General features: G+C 42.0%; 1 protein-coding gene across 5 annotated transcripts in view; it reads left to right on the top strand.

The window, feature by feature from the left end:
• The window catches only part of EFCAB11 (EF-hand calcium binding domain 11), a 167,931-nt gene extending 154,191 nt beyond the window's left edge, over positions 1-13,740 (top strand). The window contains exons 6-7 of one of the 5 annotated variants that reach the window (XM_065549212.2): positions 5,844-5,944; positions 13,454-13,639. In XM_065549212.2, the coding sequence (XP_065405284.1) occupies positions 5,844-5,925 (82 nt within the window). In that variant the 3' untranslated portion in view covers positions 5,926-5,944; positions 13,454-13,639. Of the gene's footprint in view, positions 1-5,843; positions 8,696-13,453 lie in introns of those variants that run through there. The other 4 variants (XM_065549213.2, XM_073998057.1, XM_065549209.2 and 1 more) reach the window with 4 other exon arrangements.
• The last annotated feature ends 4,302 nt before the right edge of the window (positions 13,741-18,042 follow it).

The following is an 18,042-nucleotide window of genomic DNA, read 5'->3' as shown; positions in this document are numbered from 1 at the left end:
CACTTGGCAATTTCTGGAGACATTTTTGGCTGTCACAATTGGGCATGAGGGGTGGGAGAGGGTCCTACCAACATCTGGCAGGTACAGAGGCCAGAGATGCTGCTAAACGTCCTGCAATGCCCAGGACAGCCCCCTCTCTGCTATATCAGAGCATTGTCTGGTCCAAAATATCAGTTGCGCTGACGTTGAGAAGCCCAGCTCTAGCTATTGTGGATTTATACAATTTGAAATAAGGCCAATTGTTTGGAAAATTCAGATTAAAAAGAAAGAAAATATTCTTTCAGGTGAAAAATATGTAAGTAATATTAAGGAATATCTTAAGACAGAATTGCCCAAAACCCTACCATCTTCATAAGACAAGTTTCTATGTAGCATATAACCTTCAGCTTCTGCCTAAAAGAATATAAACGTTTATAAAATTGCAATTATGGGGCTGACCACAGTAGCTCACGCCTATAATCCCAGCACTATGGGAGGCCAAGACAGGTGGATCATTTGAGGTCAGGAGTTTGAGACCGTGCCTGTAATTCCAGCTACTCGGGAGGCTGAGGCAGGAGAATCGCTTGAACCTGGGAGGCAGAGGTTGCAGTGAGCCAAGATCGTGCCATTGCACTCCAGCCTGGGTAACAGAGCAAGACTCTGTCTCTAAAGTAATTAATTAATTAATTAAAATTTAAATTTAAAAATGAAAACATTGCAATGATGATGCATATACCATTCTGTATTCTTGTTCCCACTTTAAAAATATCACTTTCATAGTCTTTATATCATTTTAATAGAAAAGATTCCATTGTATTAATGTAATAAAATTTAAACCATTTCCTTTTCTTTCTTTCTTTCATTATTTTTAAGTAACTTGGGTAAAAGCAAGTACTCTAGTCTGAAGCCTGGCTTTGGAGACTTGGACATGGGGTACCCCTGAATAATTTTAAAGAAAATGATTTTCCAAGAAATACCCACTTTCAGAACATTCTAAGAAATTGTTATGATGTCAGCATTTTCATACAAGAAACATTTACTGCTTGTGAGAAACACTGACTATTTACTTTTGTTTTGGTTTGGTTTGTTTTGTTTTTTGAGACAGAGTCTCGCACTGTCACCTGAGCTGGAGTCCAGTGGTGTGATCTTGGCTCACTGCAACCTCCGCCTCCTGAGTTCAAGTGATTCTTCTGCCTCAGCCTCCCAAGTAGCTGGGATTACAGGCACCCGCCACCACGCCCAGCTAATGTTTTGTACTTTTAGTAGAGATGGGGTTTCACTATGTTGGTCAGGCTGGTCTCCAACTCCTGACCTCATGATCTGCCCACCTTGGCCTCCCAAAGTGCTGGGATTACAGGCTTGAGCCACTGCACCCAGCCAACTATTGACATTTTTTTTAATTTAAAAAACCCTAGGTTTTCCTTCAGAATGTATTAGAGCAATATGTTCCCACCCTTTTATTACTAATCTTAATAAAAGTCTCCCAGTGTAAAACCCTGGCTCCTTCAGGGTTGAGACCTCTTAGCTCTGGGTCAGGGAAGCAGCCAGCCTGGGCTGTTGAAGCCCACACAGCACCACCAAAAAGAGCAATTAGAATCTTGTGTAACAAATCTGGGTGTGAGAGAGAAAAATGCTAACATTCATGCTGATGAAAGTAATTATAACCACTTTTTTGTTTTTGTTTTTGTTTTTTTTTGAGACGGAGTCTTGCTCTGTCTCCCAGGCTGGAGTGCAGTGGCACGATCTCAGCTCACTGCAACCTCCACTTCCTGGGTTCCACTGATTCTCCTGCCTCAGCCTCCCCAGTAGCTGGGATTATAGGCGTGTGTCACCATGCCCGGCTAATTTTTGTATTTTTAGTAGAGACGGGGTTTCACCATTTTGCCCAGGCTGGTCTTGAACTCCTGGTGAAGATAGGGGAGAGGTTAGAACAGGTAATACAAACAATTTGGAAGTACGTCGGAGACGTAACAGTTAATCGAAGGACTTTTGGTCACCACATCATTGGGGAAATTCATGACTGTTCTCATATGGCATCTCCCTGTGCCTGTACCCTCTCCTGTCTTGGCTTGTCATCTCCTTCCTCCTGGTTGGTCCTAAATTGTTCATACCAAGTAATACAGAGCAGTTCTCTCTCTCTCTTTTTTTTTTTTTTTTTTTCTTTTTTGAGATGGGATCTGTCACCCAGGCTGGAGTGTGAACTCAGCTCACTGCAGTCTCCATCTCCCAGGCTCAAGCGATTCTCCTGCCTCAGCCTCCCAAGTACCTGGGATTACAGGCATGTGCCACCACGCCTATCTAATTTTTGTCTTTTTAATAGAGATGGGGTTTCACCATGTTGGCCAGGCTGCTCTCGAACTCCTGACCTCAAGTGATCCACCTACCTCAGCCTCCCAAAGTGCTGGGATTACAGGTGTGAGCCACCGCGCCCAGCCCAGTTCTGCTCTCTTGAGTCTCTACTCCCAAAATCAATTCCAGGTCTCCCTTTTGCATCTCAAAAACAAACACACCAAAAAAGCCTTTAATTTCACTGGACCTACATTTCTAGAGGCAGTTATTGTTAATAACAATTAATTCTCCTCTTTTACACTGCGTAAACTTTAATTCCTTTGACAAGCCATTTCTGAGATAAAAGTCTGTATATGTGTCTATACCTATATCCCTGTGTCTGGTAAAAGGGCAGCTGCTTCACTGGATTGAAGTGCGTGGTCTTTGACTGTGGGGTGGGTTCGAACACGTGCACCCAGCGTTCTGCACTGGTTCACAGTTTCCAGCTGCTTAACTCTAAGTGGTTCAGCCTGACATTCAAGGGGTTCCCCCGCTCCACTGCCCCATGTTTTGAGCCTCATTTTCCAAAGCTTGTCTCTCATGTGGTCTCGTCTGTACCTAGTCTATGCTTTGCAAAATGTGGTTGAGCCTGGAAACCGTAATTGAGTTACTTACGGATCCCTGAATGATGGGTCTGAGGTGTTTCTCAGGCGTTTCTTTATTTATTTATGAGATTGAGTTTTGCTCTTTTCGCCCAGGCTGGAGTGCAATGGCACGATCTTGGCTCACTGCAACTTCCACCTCCCGGGTTCAAGCAATTCTCCTGCCTCAGCCTTCCTGGTAGCTGGGATTCCAGGCATGCACCATCATGCCTGCCTAGTTATTGTATTTTCAGTACAGATGCGGTTTCACCACATTGGCCAGGCTGGTCTCGAACTCCTGACCTCAGGTGATCCACCCGCCTGGGCCTCCCAGAGTGCTGGGATTACAGGCATGAGCCATCACGTCAGGCCACAAGCGTTTTTAGACTCAGTGAAGACAATGAGGTGATAGTTTCTTTCTTTAATCCCCTAGTACCTCCTGCAAGGTAATAGATTTTCTATAATATTATCAGCTGTTTCCTCAGATTCATTTATTCCACAAATTCATTCATTCAACATTCGTCCTCTGCTGTGGGGCAAGAAGTGGGGCCACAGCAGCAAACAAGACAAAGGTCTTGCCGTCCTCAAGTTTCTTTCGCGTCAGGGTTGCGGGGTGAGGAGGCTGAATTGTTTAGTGCTGAGGGTTTGTTGATGACACCCAAACAACGTATTCTAGTTTCAAAACTAGAGCAAACTCACGTTAGGGTTGAATGCTGTAACAGAAACGAGGGGGCTTTTTACCTGATGACATTTCCTTCCTCTCCGCAGCCAGTCACTAATTCTACCCACCACACATCTTTTCTGTCACAGTGATTGGAGTGTGGGTGCTATGAGACCTTCCTTCTTCAGAATGATTCTGTCTGCAATGAAAAACAGTATTTGTTCGCTTTTAAAATGATAGCCCTGAACTTGAATTTCCTCTGCACTCTCTGTGAGATGACCAGACCTGCTTGTATATATGTGATGAGGACGAAAAGTCCAAAGACATAAAGTATTTCAGCGTGTCTCATATGAAATATAAATTTAAAATGATGATGCCCTTCCATTCATTATGTGAATAAAATGCCACCCCACACGTTTTGAATACACTTTCCAGTTTTAACAGTTCTTGGTTATACTATGCTCATTTGATGATGGAAAGCTCTGGCAAAGGCAGCAAGAAAAGTCAGAACTTAATACAAGAACAGGCGGGGCACAGTGGCTCATGCCTATAATCCCAGCACTTTGGGAGGCCGAGGCAGAGGGATGGCTTGAGCTCAGGAGTTTGAGACCAGCCTGGCAACATAGAGAAACCCCATCTTTACCAAAAAAATACAAAAAGTAGCCAGGCGTGGTGCTGTGTGCCTGTATTCTTAGCTACTCAGGAGGCTGAGGTGGGAAGATTGCTTGAGCCGGACAGGTGTGGAGGTCGCAGTGAGCCGAGATCGCGCCACTGCACTCCAACCTGGGTGACACAGTGAGACTCCATCTCAAAAAAAAAAGTTAATGCAATAACAATGAGGTCGTTTACTCAGAAAGTCAGGCAAAGGGACTCACTTCTCTACAAGCATTCAGCATCTCAATAAGTGAATAAGCACACTCGCACACACAAAAAATATTATCAGAAGCAGTTTATTCTAAACATTATTTTTCTAGGTTATTCACTTAACTCACCGTCTGAGATTTATAGTTCAACCATACCAGTTCAGAGTGGAAAGAAAAAAGGCTGTTTATCTAATCCAATTCCTTGGGAAAAAATACTTAGGCAATATTAAGAATCTTCAATTATCTAATTTAATAAAAGGGATGATTCATATTCTGTAGTTAGTAACGTGATACTGATTATTTCTAATCCCTTAAAAGAGATCTGACACTATACTTTTGGTCCTGTGTAGCATGAAATCATCATGTATATTTTACCAAAAGAAGTAATAAGAATAATGGCCTCCGCAGTCTGCAATCATTTTATACGAACACACTGCAACATGGTTTTGCCCTGGGGCAGAGAAGTAGGGATTTTTCTCTACTTCAAAAGAATGAAAAATTATCATCACTCTATCCAGAACCATTATAGACTTCAGAGACTTTGGCATGAAATATTCAGAAAGTTTATTTTAGAATTCAGTATTTTAAAAGCCTGCTTTAAAACTATTACAGTGATTAGTGGCTCTCTTGCTTGGGCCAGTCCTTGCTTTAAAAAGTCCTATGTCATGGTTGATACGAATTTGATGTTTGAACAAAATGTGATTGGCATCAACCGCAGGAGCTACTTGTAAGGCATAGTTTTAGAATGCCCCCCAAAGAGGACTTGGGACCACTACTCCTCAGTTATGCTTTCAAACACACTTTTTTTTTTTTCTTAATTGAGATGGAGTCTTGCTCTGTCACCCAGGCTGGAGTGCAGTGGCATGATCTCTGCTCACTGCAACCTCTGCCTCCCTCCCGGGTTCAAGCGATTCTCCTGCCTCAGCCTCCCGAGTAGCTGGGATTACAGGTGCCTGCCACCATGCCTGGCTAATTTTGTATTTTTAGTAGACACGGGATTTCACCATGTTGGCCAGGCTGCTCTGGAACTCCTGACCTCAGGTGATCCACCAGCCTTGGCCTCCCAAAGTGCTGGGATTACAGGTGTGAGCCACTGCATCTGGCCTGCATATGTTTTTGACATATCACAGAAAGACATGTGTAAGATAATTAGAAAGAGCCATTTCTTTTTTTCTTATATAATCTGTGTGTTTGGCTTCATCTCTTTAAGTATGTGGAATATATTATTTCTGTGAGTTTTAATAAATACCCTTTCTTTCTTGCAAACATTTATTATCAGTGAAAAAAAAAGGCATCAATCTCAGCCTTCAAGTAGATAAAATAGGTTCCTCTGTCACACAGACATGCAAATAAATAAAGATTCTAATGTGCTCTCGGTGCATAGGTGTTAACGAGAATAATGTGTAAATGACTTTTTGTTTCATTTTCCAGGGAAGTAGATCAAGACTCAGATGGTCACGTCAGCTTTAGAGACTTTGAATATGCCCTGAACTATGGACAGAAGGAAGCCTAACTATTGTGAAATACTTTTGGTAACTCTGGGGAGATCAATAGATTGTAATGTCAGCAGACTCTACTAATGCTGTTATACTACAGACTTGTGATTAAACATTTAAAAAATTTTTAATTTTTGTGGGTACATAGTAGGTGTATATGTGTATTTATACACACACACATATATATGGGTTACGGGAGATATTTTGGCACAGGCATGCAATAAGTAATTGACTAAACTTTTAATCATAATTTTTGGATGCTGATGATGGACTTGCATCTCGGAATCCTAGAGGTGGTTGCTGCCGGGGGTCACCTTCTGTGTGGCCAGCAGACCTAAGTCAGGCTGCCATTGATAGAGCTGGGGCTGGGGATGGCACTGGTGGTCCCCTTCCTCCTCACTCTTCTCGCCCCCCACCCTCTCCACACTGCAGACTAGGGTGCTCCACTCACTCACCTCATTGTCCTCACCATCCCACCTTGGGTCCCTGAATCTCATCAGCTCCTAATATCTGCAGAGGGGCAGCCTTTTCCTGCCAATGGTGCCAGTTTCCTTCATTTACTCGACATTGGTTGAACAAATAATAGCACCTACACATACAGAGTACTTACTGTGTTCCAAGCAATGAGCCAGGCCTGGGGAAGCACAGGCTTAAGACTTCTCTAAGATAGGCTCATGCCTACAATCCTAGCACTTTGGGAGGCCAAAGCAAGAGGATCACTTGAGCCTAGCAATTGGAAACCAGCCTAGGTAACATACCGAGACCCCATCCCTTCCAAAAAAGTAATAATAAAAAATTATCTGGATTTAGTGGCATTATCTGGATTTAGTAGTCCCAGCCACTTGGGAGGCTGAGGTGGGAGGATCATTTGAGCCCAGGAGTTTGAAGCTTCAGTGAGCCATGATTGCACTGTTGCACTCCAGCCTGGATGACAGAGCAAGACCCTGTCTCTAAAAAAAAATTTCAATTAAAAAAAAAAAAAAAGACTTCTCTAAGATAATGTCCCTGAGTCCAAATCATCACTGTAAAGTGGTCCCAGAGCACTGTCTGTGCAAGACAAGGAAACTGGATTGGGCTAACACAAGCAAGCCCTCTTGGGCTGTATACAGAGGAACAGAGTGGTAAGGGTGCTGGGGCAAGAGACATGTTTGCAGAACCCTTTAGGATGGTCTAGGCTTGGGAGTCTCACTGCACAGAAGCAAGCCTTGAGCTGCTCAGCTGCCCTCTGCTGCACACCCCCTGGTTCCTAGCAGTTGTGTCCTGCACCCAGAGCCTCAGCCGTGTGTGTTCATGTTCCCCATGTCTTGCCCATCCTGCTCGGCTCCAGTCACTGCTATACTGGTGCAAGGACAGCAATGCTGGACACTCAGCATTTATTGATGGTAATTCCAAAATACTGGTATCAATACTCTGATTTATAAGTGTTCGGAATGCATAACATGAACATTAGTCAAACAACTTTATAATTCGCTTTTTAAGTGTTAAAATTTAAAAGTCAAGTAAAATTGTAAATTTGTAATATAGAAACATTAAGCATCATTATCTTACAAAGTATTAGCAGAAAACCTTAATAAAAATAAATGTTTGGGTTTTTTTTTTTGAAACAGAGTCTCACTTTGTCACCTAAGTTGGAGTATAGTGGCACGATCTTGGCTCACTGCAACCTCCGCCTCCTGGAATCAAGTGATTCTTATGCCTTAGCCTCCTGAGTAGCTGGGATTACAGGTGTGCACCACCACACCGAGCTAATTTTTGCATTTTTAGTAGAGAAGGGGTTTCACCATGTTGGCCAGGCTGGTCTTGAACTCCTGACCTCAAGTGATCCGTCCATCTCGGCCTCCCAAAGTGCTGGGATTACAGACGTGAGCCACCATGCCTGGCCAATAAAAATAAAGTTTTAAACTGTCAAATAAGAGGAGTGTAAGAAGATGTGACAGCTAAATGTCATTTGGTATCCTGGATGAGATCATGGAATAAAAAATAGACATTGGCCGGGTGCAGTGGCTCACGCCTGTAATCCCAGCACTTTGGGAGGCCGAAGTGGGCGGATCATGAGGTCAGGAGATTGAGACCATCCTGGCTAACACGGTGAAATCCTGTCTCTACTAAAAATACAAAAAAAAATTAGCCGGGCATGGTGGTGGGCGCCTGGAGGCTGAGGCAGGAGAATGGCATGAACCCGGGAGGTGGAGCTTGCAGTGAGCCGAGATGGTGCCACCACTGCACTCCAGCCTGGGTGACAGAGCAAGACTCCATCTCAAAAAAATAAAAATAAAGGCATTAAGTAGAAACAAATCAAGTATGGACCTTAGCTAATAATAATAATGTATCACTATTGGTTCATTAATTGTGACAAATGTATCCTACTCATATATAATGTTAATAGTAGGGGAAACTGGGTGAGGTATATGGGAACCCTCTACTATTTTCATAATTTTTCTATAAATCTAAAACTATTCTAAAATTAAAAGTTCATTTTAAAAATAAAGTCTTATTCAAAACCTAATAAACTAAACTTTATCTAAAATGAAGAAAACATTGAAAATCAAATAGAAGTAAAATCTTATTTCAAAAACAAAGTGGATCAATTGTATTATTGAGTAGCTGTTGTGTTTATGTACGAATTGTTCCAGTTGATGAAAAATTGATGAATTGTTCCTTTCTGATTTTGGGTAGAGTTTTGTTCAGCAAGTATTTTCATCGTAAGTTGAATAATTGAGTCGTTGATCCTGATCTCAGAACATAAATGATGCATACTTCAGATTTTTTAAAATATCAAAATTAGAGTAATACATGAACAAAGTGGCATTATTCAGAAAGCCATAGCCTCCTATTGCAGTGACTATTCGGACCTCATTTCTCCCGGGAAACATGACAAGGGAAAGGGAGGGGCCACTTCCCACAGTTGATGCCGCAGGCGAGAGGCCAAGTTGGGGATAGCTGTTGGGCAACTCCCTTGACCCTGGACTAGTCAAGGCTCTTTTTTGCCTCAATGACAGAAAGCCACCCAAACTAGCTTAGACTGCAAGAGAATGTACTGGAAAACACTGGGCTATCTGATAGAACTACCATAGAGACAGCAGTGGTGCCGTGGGTTTCCAGGATAACCAGAACCAACCATACCAGCACCTTCAGATTCTGCCTATCTCCCATAGTCACAGACAGCCTCACAGCATCCTGAAAAGGAATTGGCTCATGATCCATTCAGTTCCAAGTCTAGAGACCCCACATAGAGGCTCTGATTGGCCACCTGGAGCACTCAAATCTGGTTCACTCAGGGGGTATGGATGTGGCCACTGGGGACTCGCCCAGGTGTACCCAGGGCTGGTCGCAGAGAGGGGAAGTTTGTAAGATCTGAGCAGACATCCCATTTTCTTTCTTAGAAGAAAACCGTATGTCTGTCTAGGTGTAAACTATAGTCTAGCAGGGAGAGTGCTCCTCGGATTTGCTACTTAGGAGGATCCAAGCTCTCAGGGCGAATACAGAAAGAGAGAATGAGAAGCCACTCATGTCACCTTCCCCTTCTTTTCACTTGCTCTGGGCCCAATCCAAATCCTCATCCCATAAGCTTTTTCCTCAGCTTCTCACTTCCAAGTCCTAGTCCCTGTCTTTGTCCCCAGTCCACATGCTACTGTCTGTGCGGAGTGACTTTGTTGATCTGATTTCAGTTGAGTGGCCCAAGGGTGGACCTCTATTGAGCAACTCAGTCTCTTCCCTTGGGAAACACCAAGAGTGGGCATGAGTGAGAGAGAGCAGTGCCCCTCTGAGGGGCTGAGTAAGTGGGTCTGACTCGGGAGTGAGTCGCACACATGTTTTCTACCATATGGCCTGGAAACCCAAGGCAGCTAGTTGGCATTGAGAGCAGAGAAAAAAGAAAAAGACCCCGAGAGGGGAACAAGAAAGGAGACAAGAAGCCCTATGGTGCTTGGCTTCTGGTTAAAGCTTGTATCCAAGGCCCAGTCATAACCCTCTGGGTCCTGTGAGGTAACCCTGTATCCTCCCAATAAATCTTTCCGCTCAAGCCAGCTGGAGTTGCTTTCTGTTATTTGAAACCAAGAGAACCCTAACTATTGTAAGCATCGAGCCAAGGACAGAGTCTTGGGCAACGTTAACATTTACTAGGACAGCAGAGAAAAGTCTTCTAATGAGACTAAGAAGAAGCAGTCGAAGGTGGAAGCAGAAGCTGTTGCCCCCTTCTCTCTGTGATTCCCCCGCCCCCAATTGCCATCTCCCTGTGACCCATCTTCCCCATGGCAGCAGCTCTCAAAGGGGTCACCAGTGAGCTGCTAATGAATGGCCAAACCCACCAGCCCTTCTCTGACCTCATCATACTTGTTTCTCCTGGGTCTGCCCTGACAGCTGCACCTTTGAAATCCTTCCCTTTTAGTTTCCATGACATGGGTCTCTCCTGGTATTTCTGTGCCCATTTTTTCCCCTCTGTCTTTTCCTGCTTCCTCTCCTACAACCATCCCGTAAGTATGAGCATTTTCCAAGGCCCTGTGTTTGGCCAATCTTCTTGATCCACACATTCTCCAAGGATGATTTCATCACCACCAAGATTTCAGCTATCATCTTTATGGGTATGACTCTACAAACAAATCTTTGACTTGACCTCAGCTCAACTCCAGACCTGTGTTTTCATTTGCCTATCAGACTGCCATGCAAACTCGTTGAATTAAAATCAGACTCGTTGTTCCTGTCATTTTCAAAACCATTTTCCCGTTCTGTGTTTCTTTTTCCTAGCCACTGCCCCACCCCCCACCCAGAGCTGTCATCCAAGCCAGCTGCCGCAGCGTTCTTCTCAAGTCTCCCCCATCTTCCTTAGCTCCGTCATCCAGACACTTGCTGAATCCTTTTGAGCCTGGCTCTGTAAACCCTTCATGGCATTGTCTTCCATCCCGTCCTAATCATTCTCCCCTTGTCCTTATTCCCCCTTCCATCCTTCCACCTAGTCGTTTGTTCTTCTACTCGTTGACATAAAGATGAGTAAAAGATGTGCAAGTAAGAAGCAAACCCTGCTGTCAACAAATTTTAATCTAGCATGTCCGTAATCTTCCCAAAGCACAGACAAAATTACTTTGTCTCTACTCAAAAGCTTTCGGTGGCCATCTTTTCTATTGGATAATGTCTAAACCTGTAATAGGCCATTCAAAGCCCTCCATAACCGAGTATTAATTTATATTTTCAGTCCCATTGTTCACAACTACCTCTGCCATACCACCCCACAACCAGGTAAACTCACACACAGTCCCTTCTCCTAAATACACCAAAAACAAGACATCTTTGCCCAAAATAGAGGAGTAACAATTGGAGATTGTTAATTGAAATTAATTGGAATTAATATCTGACAAGATAATAGGAAAATGCAACCATAAAATAATAAAACTCATTTTGAAAAACATCCGGGACCATCTTCATCATAATGAGAAATTTTCCCTTCACTTTGTCACCTTGGGATGGGGGACTAATTATGCCAGGTATTTTGTATATTTGTTTTATTTTTAAAATTATTGAGATAGATATTAGTCATCTTCTCTTATAAATGAGGAAACAGTCCCGGAAAATCTAAGTAACTTGATTGGAGGCTAAGTGATGGTGATGGGAGAAGAGTGTCAGGGTGGTGATTCAAACCTGTCAGCCTGACGGAAAACATATGCCTTTCCTACGATGCTACATTATTACCTCCAGTGGGAAAATCATCTATGGCATTGATTCATATTCTATGGTGACCCTTCATTTTCAACCTAAAATGAATTTACCCAGATTCACTGGATAATCCAAGACAAGCCCCTAGCACATAGTAGGTATTAAAAATTAATTTCCAAGCTGGGCGCAGTGGCTCACACCTGTAATCCCAGCACTTTGGGAGGCCAAGGCGGGTGTATCACCTGAGGTCAGGAGTTCGAGACCAGCCTGGCCAATATGGTGAAACCTCATCTCTACTAAACGTGCAAAAATTACCCAGGCATGGTGACAAGCGCCTCTAGTCCCAGCTACTCGGCAGACTGAAGCAAGAGGATCTCTTGAACCTGGGAGATGGGGGTTGCAATGAGCCGAGATGGCACCATTGCACTCCAGCCTGGCTGACAGAGTGAGACTCTATCTCAAAAAAACAAAAACAAACAAACAAAAATTATTTTCCATCTTCTGCATCACCAAACTTAACCAAAATTACTTTGGGTTATTAAACCTACTTTCAAAAGACAAAGATTAAAATGTGCTGCAAGCTCTAAAGGCAGTATTCAAAGAGGAGTTTCAGAAATGCTGCGAACAATTGAAGCATCTTTGAAATAGGTGTGTATTCTCACTGGGCAACGCTCATTTATGTATATAAATTCTAAACAGTGTATTTCACCAATCAGCCTACTTGGTATTCACACTTCACTTACAGAATTGTAATTTAGGATTAATAAAAATGAACTATTGGCTACTTTCCTTTTTGTAGCTTATAACTTTTGAGAAATTTGTTTGGAACTGCAGAACTAGGCAGTTAAAAAATTCATATACACACACAAATTGAAATTCAATAGCATTCGGAATAGCAGCTCATAAAGTAACCTTTCTTACAAAACAGACTTAAATCGGATTGGCCACAGGTATTGAAAAATAGCTTAAAACAATTTAGCATAGTAAAATATAGAGCGTCCAATCAAAATGTTTCTTAGATTATTAAGTTGATGAAATACTCAGAAATGTGAATAAAAAAGAAATTATTCTAACTTCAGAGAAAATGCAGATTAATTTATGTGAAAACGTCAACTGAAATCCAAATATACTCCCTATTTTATGCTTTACTGATCCTTGAAAAAAATTTCAACAGAGAGCAAAACAGTTAAGTTGGCTTAAGTATGTGACTTCAGAAAGAGCAATTCCAACAATACTGAATTTATAGAAAAAACTTTTGACCAAGGGGCTGGAAATATATTGTGTGTATTGTCATAGCAACAGTCATTTTAAGGTAGAAGTCAGGTTTGAACATCTTTTTAATTTTAAATAAGGAAGCCAAGTTTAATTTTAAGTAACTTTTCTAAGGTCAAATGTGTCAGGGATAGTGCTTGAGTCCATTTCCTTACCAAGCTTTCACTCTTGCCACTTGTCTTGGATGGCCCATGGGATAGGATTTGTTCATTTCTTTCTTTTTTTCCTTCCTTGTTCCCTTTCTTCTTTCCTTCCTTAATTCCTAGAATTGCATACATTGGACCGTCTAAGGTTCATTCAATCTGACCCGCTCCTTGGCTGACATCCAAACTTCTATGAGCAGATTTTTCCCCCTTACTACAAATTGAAACCAAAATTCCGGAACACTTTGTGTCTTTCATCAAACATAGAAATCTCTTGGCCATGATTTCTTCAAATACTCCATTTACCACATTCTTGAAGAGAATGGCCTTCTCAGACTCCAGGTGTACATATTTTATATCAATTATATTATCTGACACATCTCTTATTCTCTGTTCTTCTCCACCGTGTCTTCATGCTCTTCCTCCTCTTCCTCCTTTCTCTCCCTGTTTCAGTTGGATAATTTCTACTCTCGTTTGTTTCTAGGGGCAATGTAAAATGGTACAGCCACTTTGGAAGACAGTTTGGCAATTTCTTACGAAGCTAAGCATAGTCTTACCACATGATCCAGCAATCAAGTTTCTAGGTATTTACCCAAATGATTTGAAAATTTCATCCACACAAAAATTGCATATGAATGTTTATAGAAGCTTTCTTCATCATCACCAAAAACTAGAAGCAACCAAGATATGTTCTTCAGAGGTCAATGGATCTTCTACAAAATACCTGACCAATCCTCCTCAAAACTGTCCAGCCCATCAAAAACAAAGAAAGCCTAAGAAACAACAAGAGGAACCTCTGCAGCCATGGTGACTAAATGTAATGCAATAGCCTAGATGGGAATCCTAGACCAGGAAGAGTACATTAAGGGAAACCCAGGAAATCTGGATAAAGTATGAACTTTAGTTAATAATGTACCAGTATTAGCTCATTAATTGTAGCAAATGTATCATACACATACAATGTTCATAATAGGGAAAAGGGAGTGCGTGATATATAGTAATTTCTATACTATCTTAATTTTTCTGTAAACCTAAAACTGTTCTAAAGTGAAATGTTTATTTTTTAAAGAATTCAGATCTGGCCAGTCGCAGTGGTTCACGTGTGTAGTCCTAGCACTTCGGAGGCTAAGGCGGGTGGATCACCTGAGGTCGGGAGTTCAAGACCAGCCTGACCAACATGGAGAAACCCCCGTCTCTACTAAAAATACAAAAAATTAGCCAGGTGTGGTGGTGCATGCCTATAATCCCAGCTACTCAGGAGGCTGAGGTAGGAGAATCACTTGAACCCGGGAGGTGGAGGTTGCAGTGAGCCGAGATCATGCCACTGCATTCCAGCCTGGGCAACAAGAGTGGAACTCCATCTCAAAAAAAAAAAAAAAAAAAAATCAGATCTTACTTCGTGGTGGAACGTATATACCTTTCCACTATTTAAATTTATAATAAAAGTTTAAGGTATCGAAAATATGGAAAAAGGAGTACATAACTTTTCAGAATAACGTTATGGAATGCTTAGCAAAAAACCTGTGTAGACCACCACTTATGGCACTTTTTTTTTTTTGTCTGTGAGACGGAGTTTCCCTTCTGCCCAGGCTAGACTGCTCACCGCAACCTCCACCTCCCAGGTTCAAGCAATTCTCCTACCTCGGCCTCCTAAGTAGCTGGGATTACAGGCACACTCCACCATGCCCAGCTAATTCTGTATTTTTAGCAGAGATGGGGTTTCATCATGTTGCCCAGCCTGGTCCCAAACTCCTGAGCTCAGACGATCCACCCTCCTCGGCCTCCCAAAGTTCTGGGACTACAGGCGTGAGCCACCGTGCCCGGCCACTTATGGCACCTTTATAGGACCCTCTGTCTGCACCCTCAACAATGGCCTCCCTAATGGGGTCAGGCCTTTGCCATAGGAAAGTGTGTTCACAGCCTCTTCTATGACTTGGGTTGGTTTCTGACAAAGAAGAGACCTCATATAGTTTAAAGTATTTTTGAATTTAATTTTGAAAACATTCAAAAAAGGAAAGTCTCCAGCTTTCTATTATACTGCTTTCAATATACGTTTCAAGGAAAGAAATCCCTTAGCTTTGGACCTATTGAAAAGAAAGCCCTTTCTACTTCTTTTGAACTTGGTAATTTCTCACAGTGCTGAGAAAACTGTAAGGTACCATCCACCCATAAAGTGTAGTTCCTAGATTCGCCCTGCAGCAGGTCTCGAAAGGGCTGCTAATGAGTGGCGCACACCCGCGTACCGGGAGGAGCCCTCCCCTGCTCTCTCTGCAGTCCTGGTGACTTGGCCTCAGCTTGGCACCGAGTCATAACCTTGGAAAACCAGCATGGTCGTTGTGAGATTACTCAGGGACTAATTTGATTTTACAAAGTTCATGTTTTCTACATTAAAGTTGTAATGGTTGACAAGCCTAATTCTTCCTTAAGCTTTTACTGTATAGACAGATCCTATTCTTCTATCTATAAATCTGGAAAATTATATTAATCACTCTAAGGTGGCTTTCATAATTCTGTTACATTTCCATACATTTTACCTGCATGTATAAAATATATATTCAGTTGTCTTTCTGTATTAGTCAGGGTTCTGTAGAGGGACAGGACTAACAGGATGTATGTATATACCAAAGGGAGTTTATTAAGGAGAATTGATTCACATGATCACAAGGTGAAGTCCCACAATAGGCCGTCTGCAAGCTGAGGAGCAAGGAAGCTGGTAGTGGCTCAGTCCGAGTCCTGAAACTTCAAAAGTAGGGAAGCCAACAGTGCAGGCTTCAGTTTGTGGCCAAAGGCCCGAGAGCTACTGGTGAAAACGCTGAAGAGCTTGGGAGTCTGATGTTCCAAGGAGGGCAGGAAGCATCCAGCACAGGAGAAAGATGAAGGCCAAGAAGACTCAGCAAGTCGGCTTCCCCCACCTTCTTCTGCCTGCTTTATTCCAGCCGCACTGGAAGTTGATTGGATGGTGCCCACCAGGCTGAGGGTGGGTCTGCCTCTCCCAGTCCACTGACTCAGATGTTAATCGACATCCTCACAGACGCACCCAGGAACAATACTTTGCATCCTTCAATCCAGTCAAGTTGACACTTAATATTAACTATAACACTTTATTTGATTGATCTTATTAGGAATTTACCAATTTTATTAATCTTTTCAAAATGCCAACTTTTGGTCTTGTTGCTTTTCTTTTCTGTTTGTTTTCTGTTTCATTATTTCTGCTCTTAATTATTATTATTTCCCTTCTTTTTTGCTTTTTGTTTTTTAGCTACTTGAGAAATTAAGATCATTGACTTTCAGTGTTTGTTTTCTAATTATATATTTAAGGTTATAAATATCCTGTGAGCACTGCTTTAGCTGCATCTCATGAGTTTTTGTACATTTTATCTTCATTGTAATTCTCATAAAAATATTTTCTAATTTCTGTTGTGATTGCTTCTGAACACATGCACTGTTCAGAAATGAAATGTTAAATTTTCAAAAATTGTGAGTTTTCTAGTTTTCTTTGGTGATTTCTAGCTAATTTCACTGTGACCAGAGGACTTATTCTGAATCTTTCAAATCTTTCAATCAATTCTCTTTTAAGACCTTTGGTTCTCCAATGAATGAAGACATCTTCCCATGTATTTCAGCAAGTTTTTAAGAGTAGTAAATTAAACTCTGTAATATCTTGAATGTTCCAACACTATTTGTAAGCTTGGATTTCAACTTAAAATCGTAAATCTAAGCCAACTTGTATTTTAAATTAGAATCACCAAGTGAATCTGTTAATCAGTCTGAGGCTGTGCTGTCCAATGCGGTAGCCAACAGTGCATGTCTTTATTTAATTTTAATTTTTAACACAATTAAATAAAACTTAAAATTTAATTCACCACTGAACAGCCATATCCCGAGTCATACTTCAAGTGTCCAATAGCTGCATGTGGTTAGTGACTGCCATACTGAAGAGCACAGAATAGAACATTCTCATCACTGCAGCAAGTTCTATTGGCCTAGACAGCACTCCCTAGGTGTTCCTGCACAGTGCTAGTCAGATTTTAGATTGACTGCTCTGGGGTCAGCAGCCCATCCTGGTTTAGTCAGCTGACAGAGTCCTGTGGCACTAGTATGGTGATGTGTGCAAACAGTACCTCATATAAGAGAGCTATTATGGGAACTCCTTAGAAAGGGATTGAGGGGAAGACCAACACTTTGCAGCAAACTGCCTGGAAAATGCCTGGTCATCCTTTATCTTAGTTCATTTGTGCTGCTGTAACAAAATACCTGAGACTGGGTAATTTATAAAGAACAGAAATTTATTTCTTACAGTTCTGGAGGCTGAGAAGTCCAAGATCAAGATCAAGGGGCGGTATCTTGTGAGGGCCTTCTTGCTATGTCATTTCATGGCAGAGAGCAAGAGGATGAGAGAGCAAGAAAAGGGGGTTAAATGTATCTTTCTGATGGTAAACCCACTCCCTAAATATCAGCATTAATCTATTCATGAGGGTAGAGCCCTCATGGCTTAATCACCTCTTAAAGGTCCTACATCTTCACAATGTTACAACGGCAATTAAATTTCAACATGAGTTTTGGAGGAGACAAACATTCAAGCTATAGCATCCTTCAAGGCTCCATGCCTACATCACCCCCATATGACAACTCTCGTAGCTCCTTTAGAGGGTTGTCATACTTTCTTCTGGACTCTCACAGAAGCCTCTTCAGAGTCCTCCCCATGTTGTAGTGTGATTGGCATATTTCCATATCTGTCTCTGACTCTTGATCATGAACTTCCCAAAGGCTAAGGCTAAGTGTCTTTTTTGTATTTTTACCATCTTTGACCAAGTATTTCCCCAGCTTCCCTGGGGACCAGTGTCCGTAATGCTTGACACAGTGCCTCATCAACGACAGATCTTGGCACATTGATGAATTAAAGGGAAATTTCTCTGAAAGATGGTGCAGTATAGAGCCAAGAATCAGAAAACCAGAATTCTGTGCTCCACTCAATTCCTATCTCTTGTACTCTTTGGCAAGTCAACCACTTCTTAGGCTTCAATATCCTCTTCTTCATAACTTTCAGTGAAGAGGTTGATTTGGATAAGATTG

Source organism: Macaca fascicularis, chromosome 7 (assembly GCF_037993035.2).
Source record: "Macaca fascicularis isolate 582-1 chromosome 7, T2T-MFA8v1.1".
Taxonomy (NCBI): Eukaryota; Metazoa; Chordata; class Mammalia; order Primates; family Cercopithecidae; genus Macaca; species Macaca fascicularis.
The sequence above is the reverse complement of the archived record's forward strand: the minus strand, read 5'-3'. Positions and strand labels throughout refer to the sequence as shown.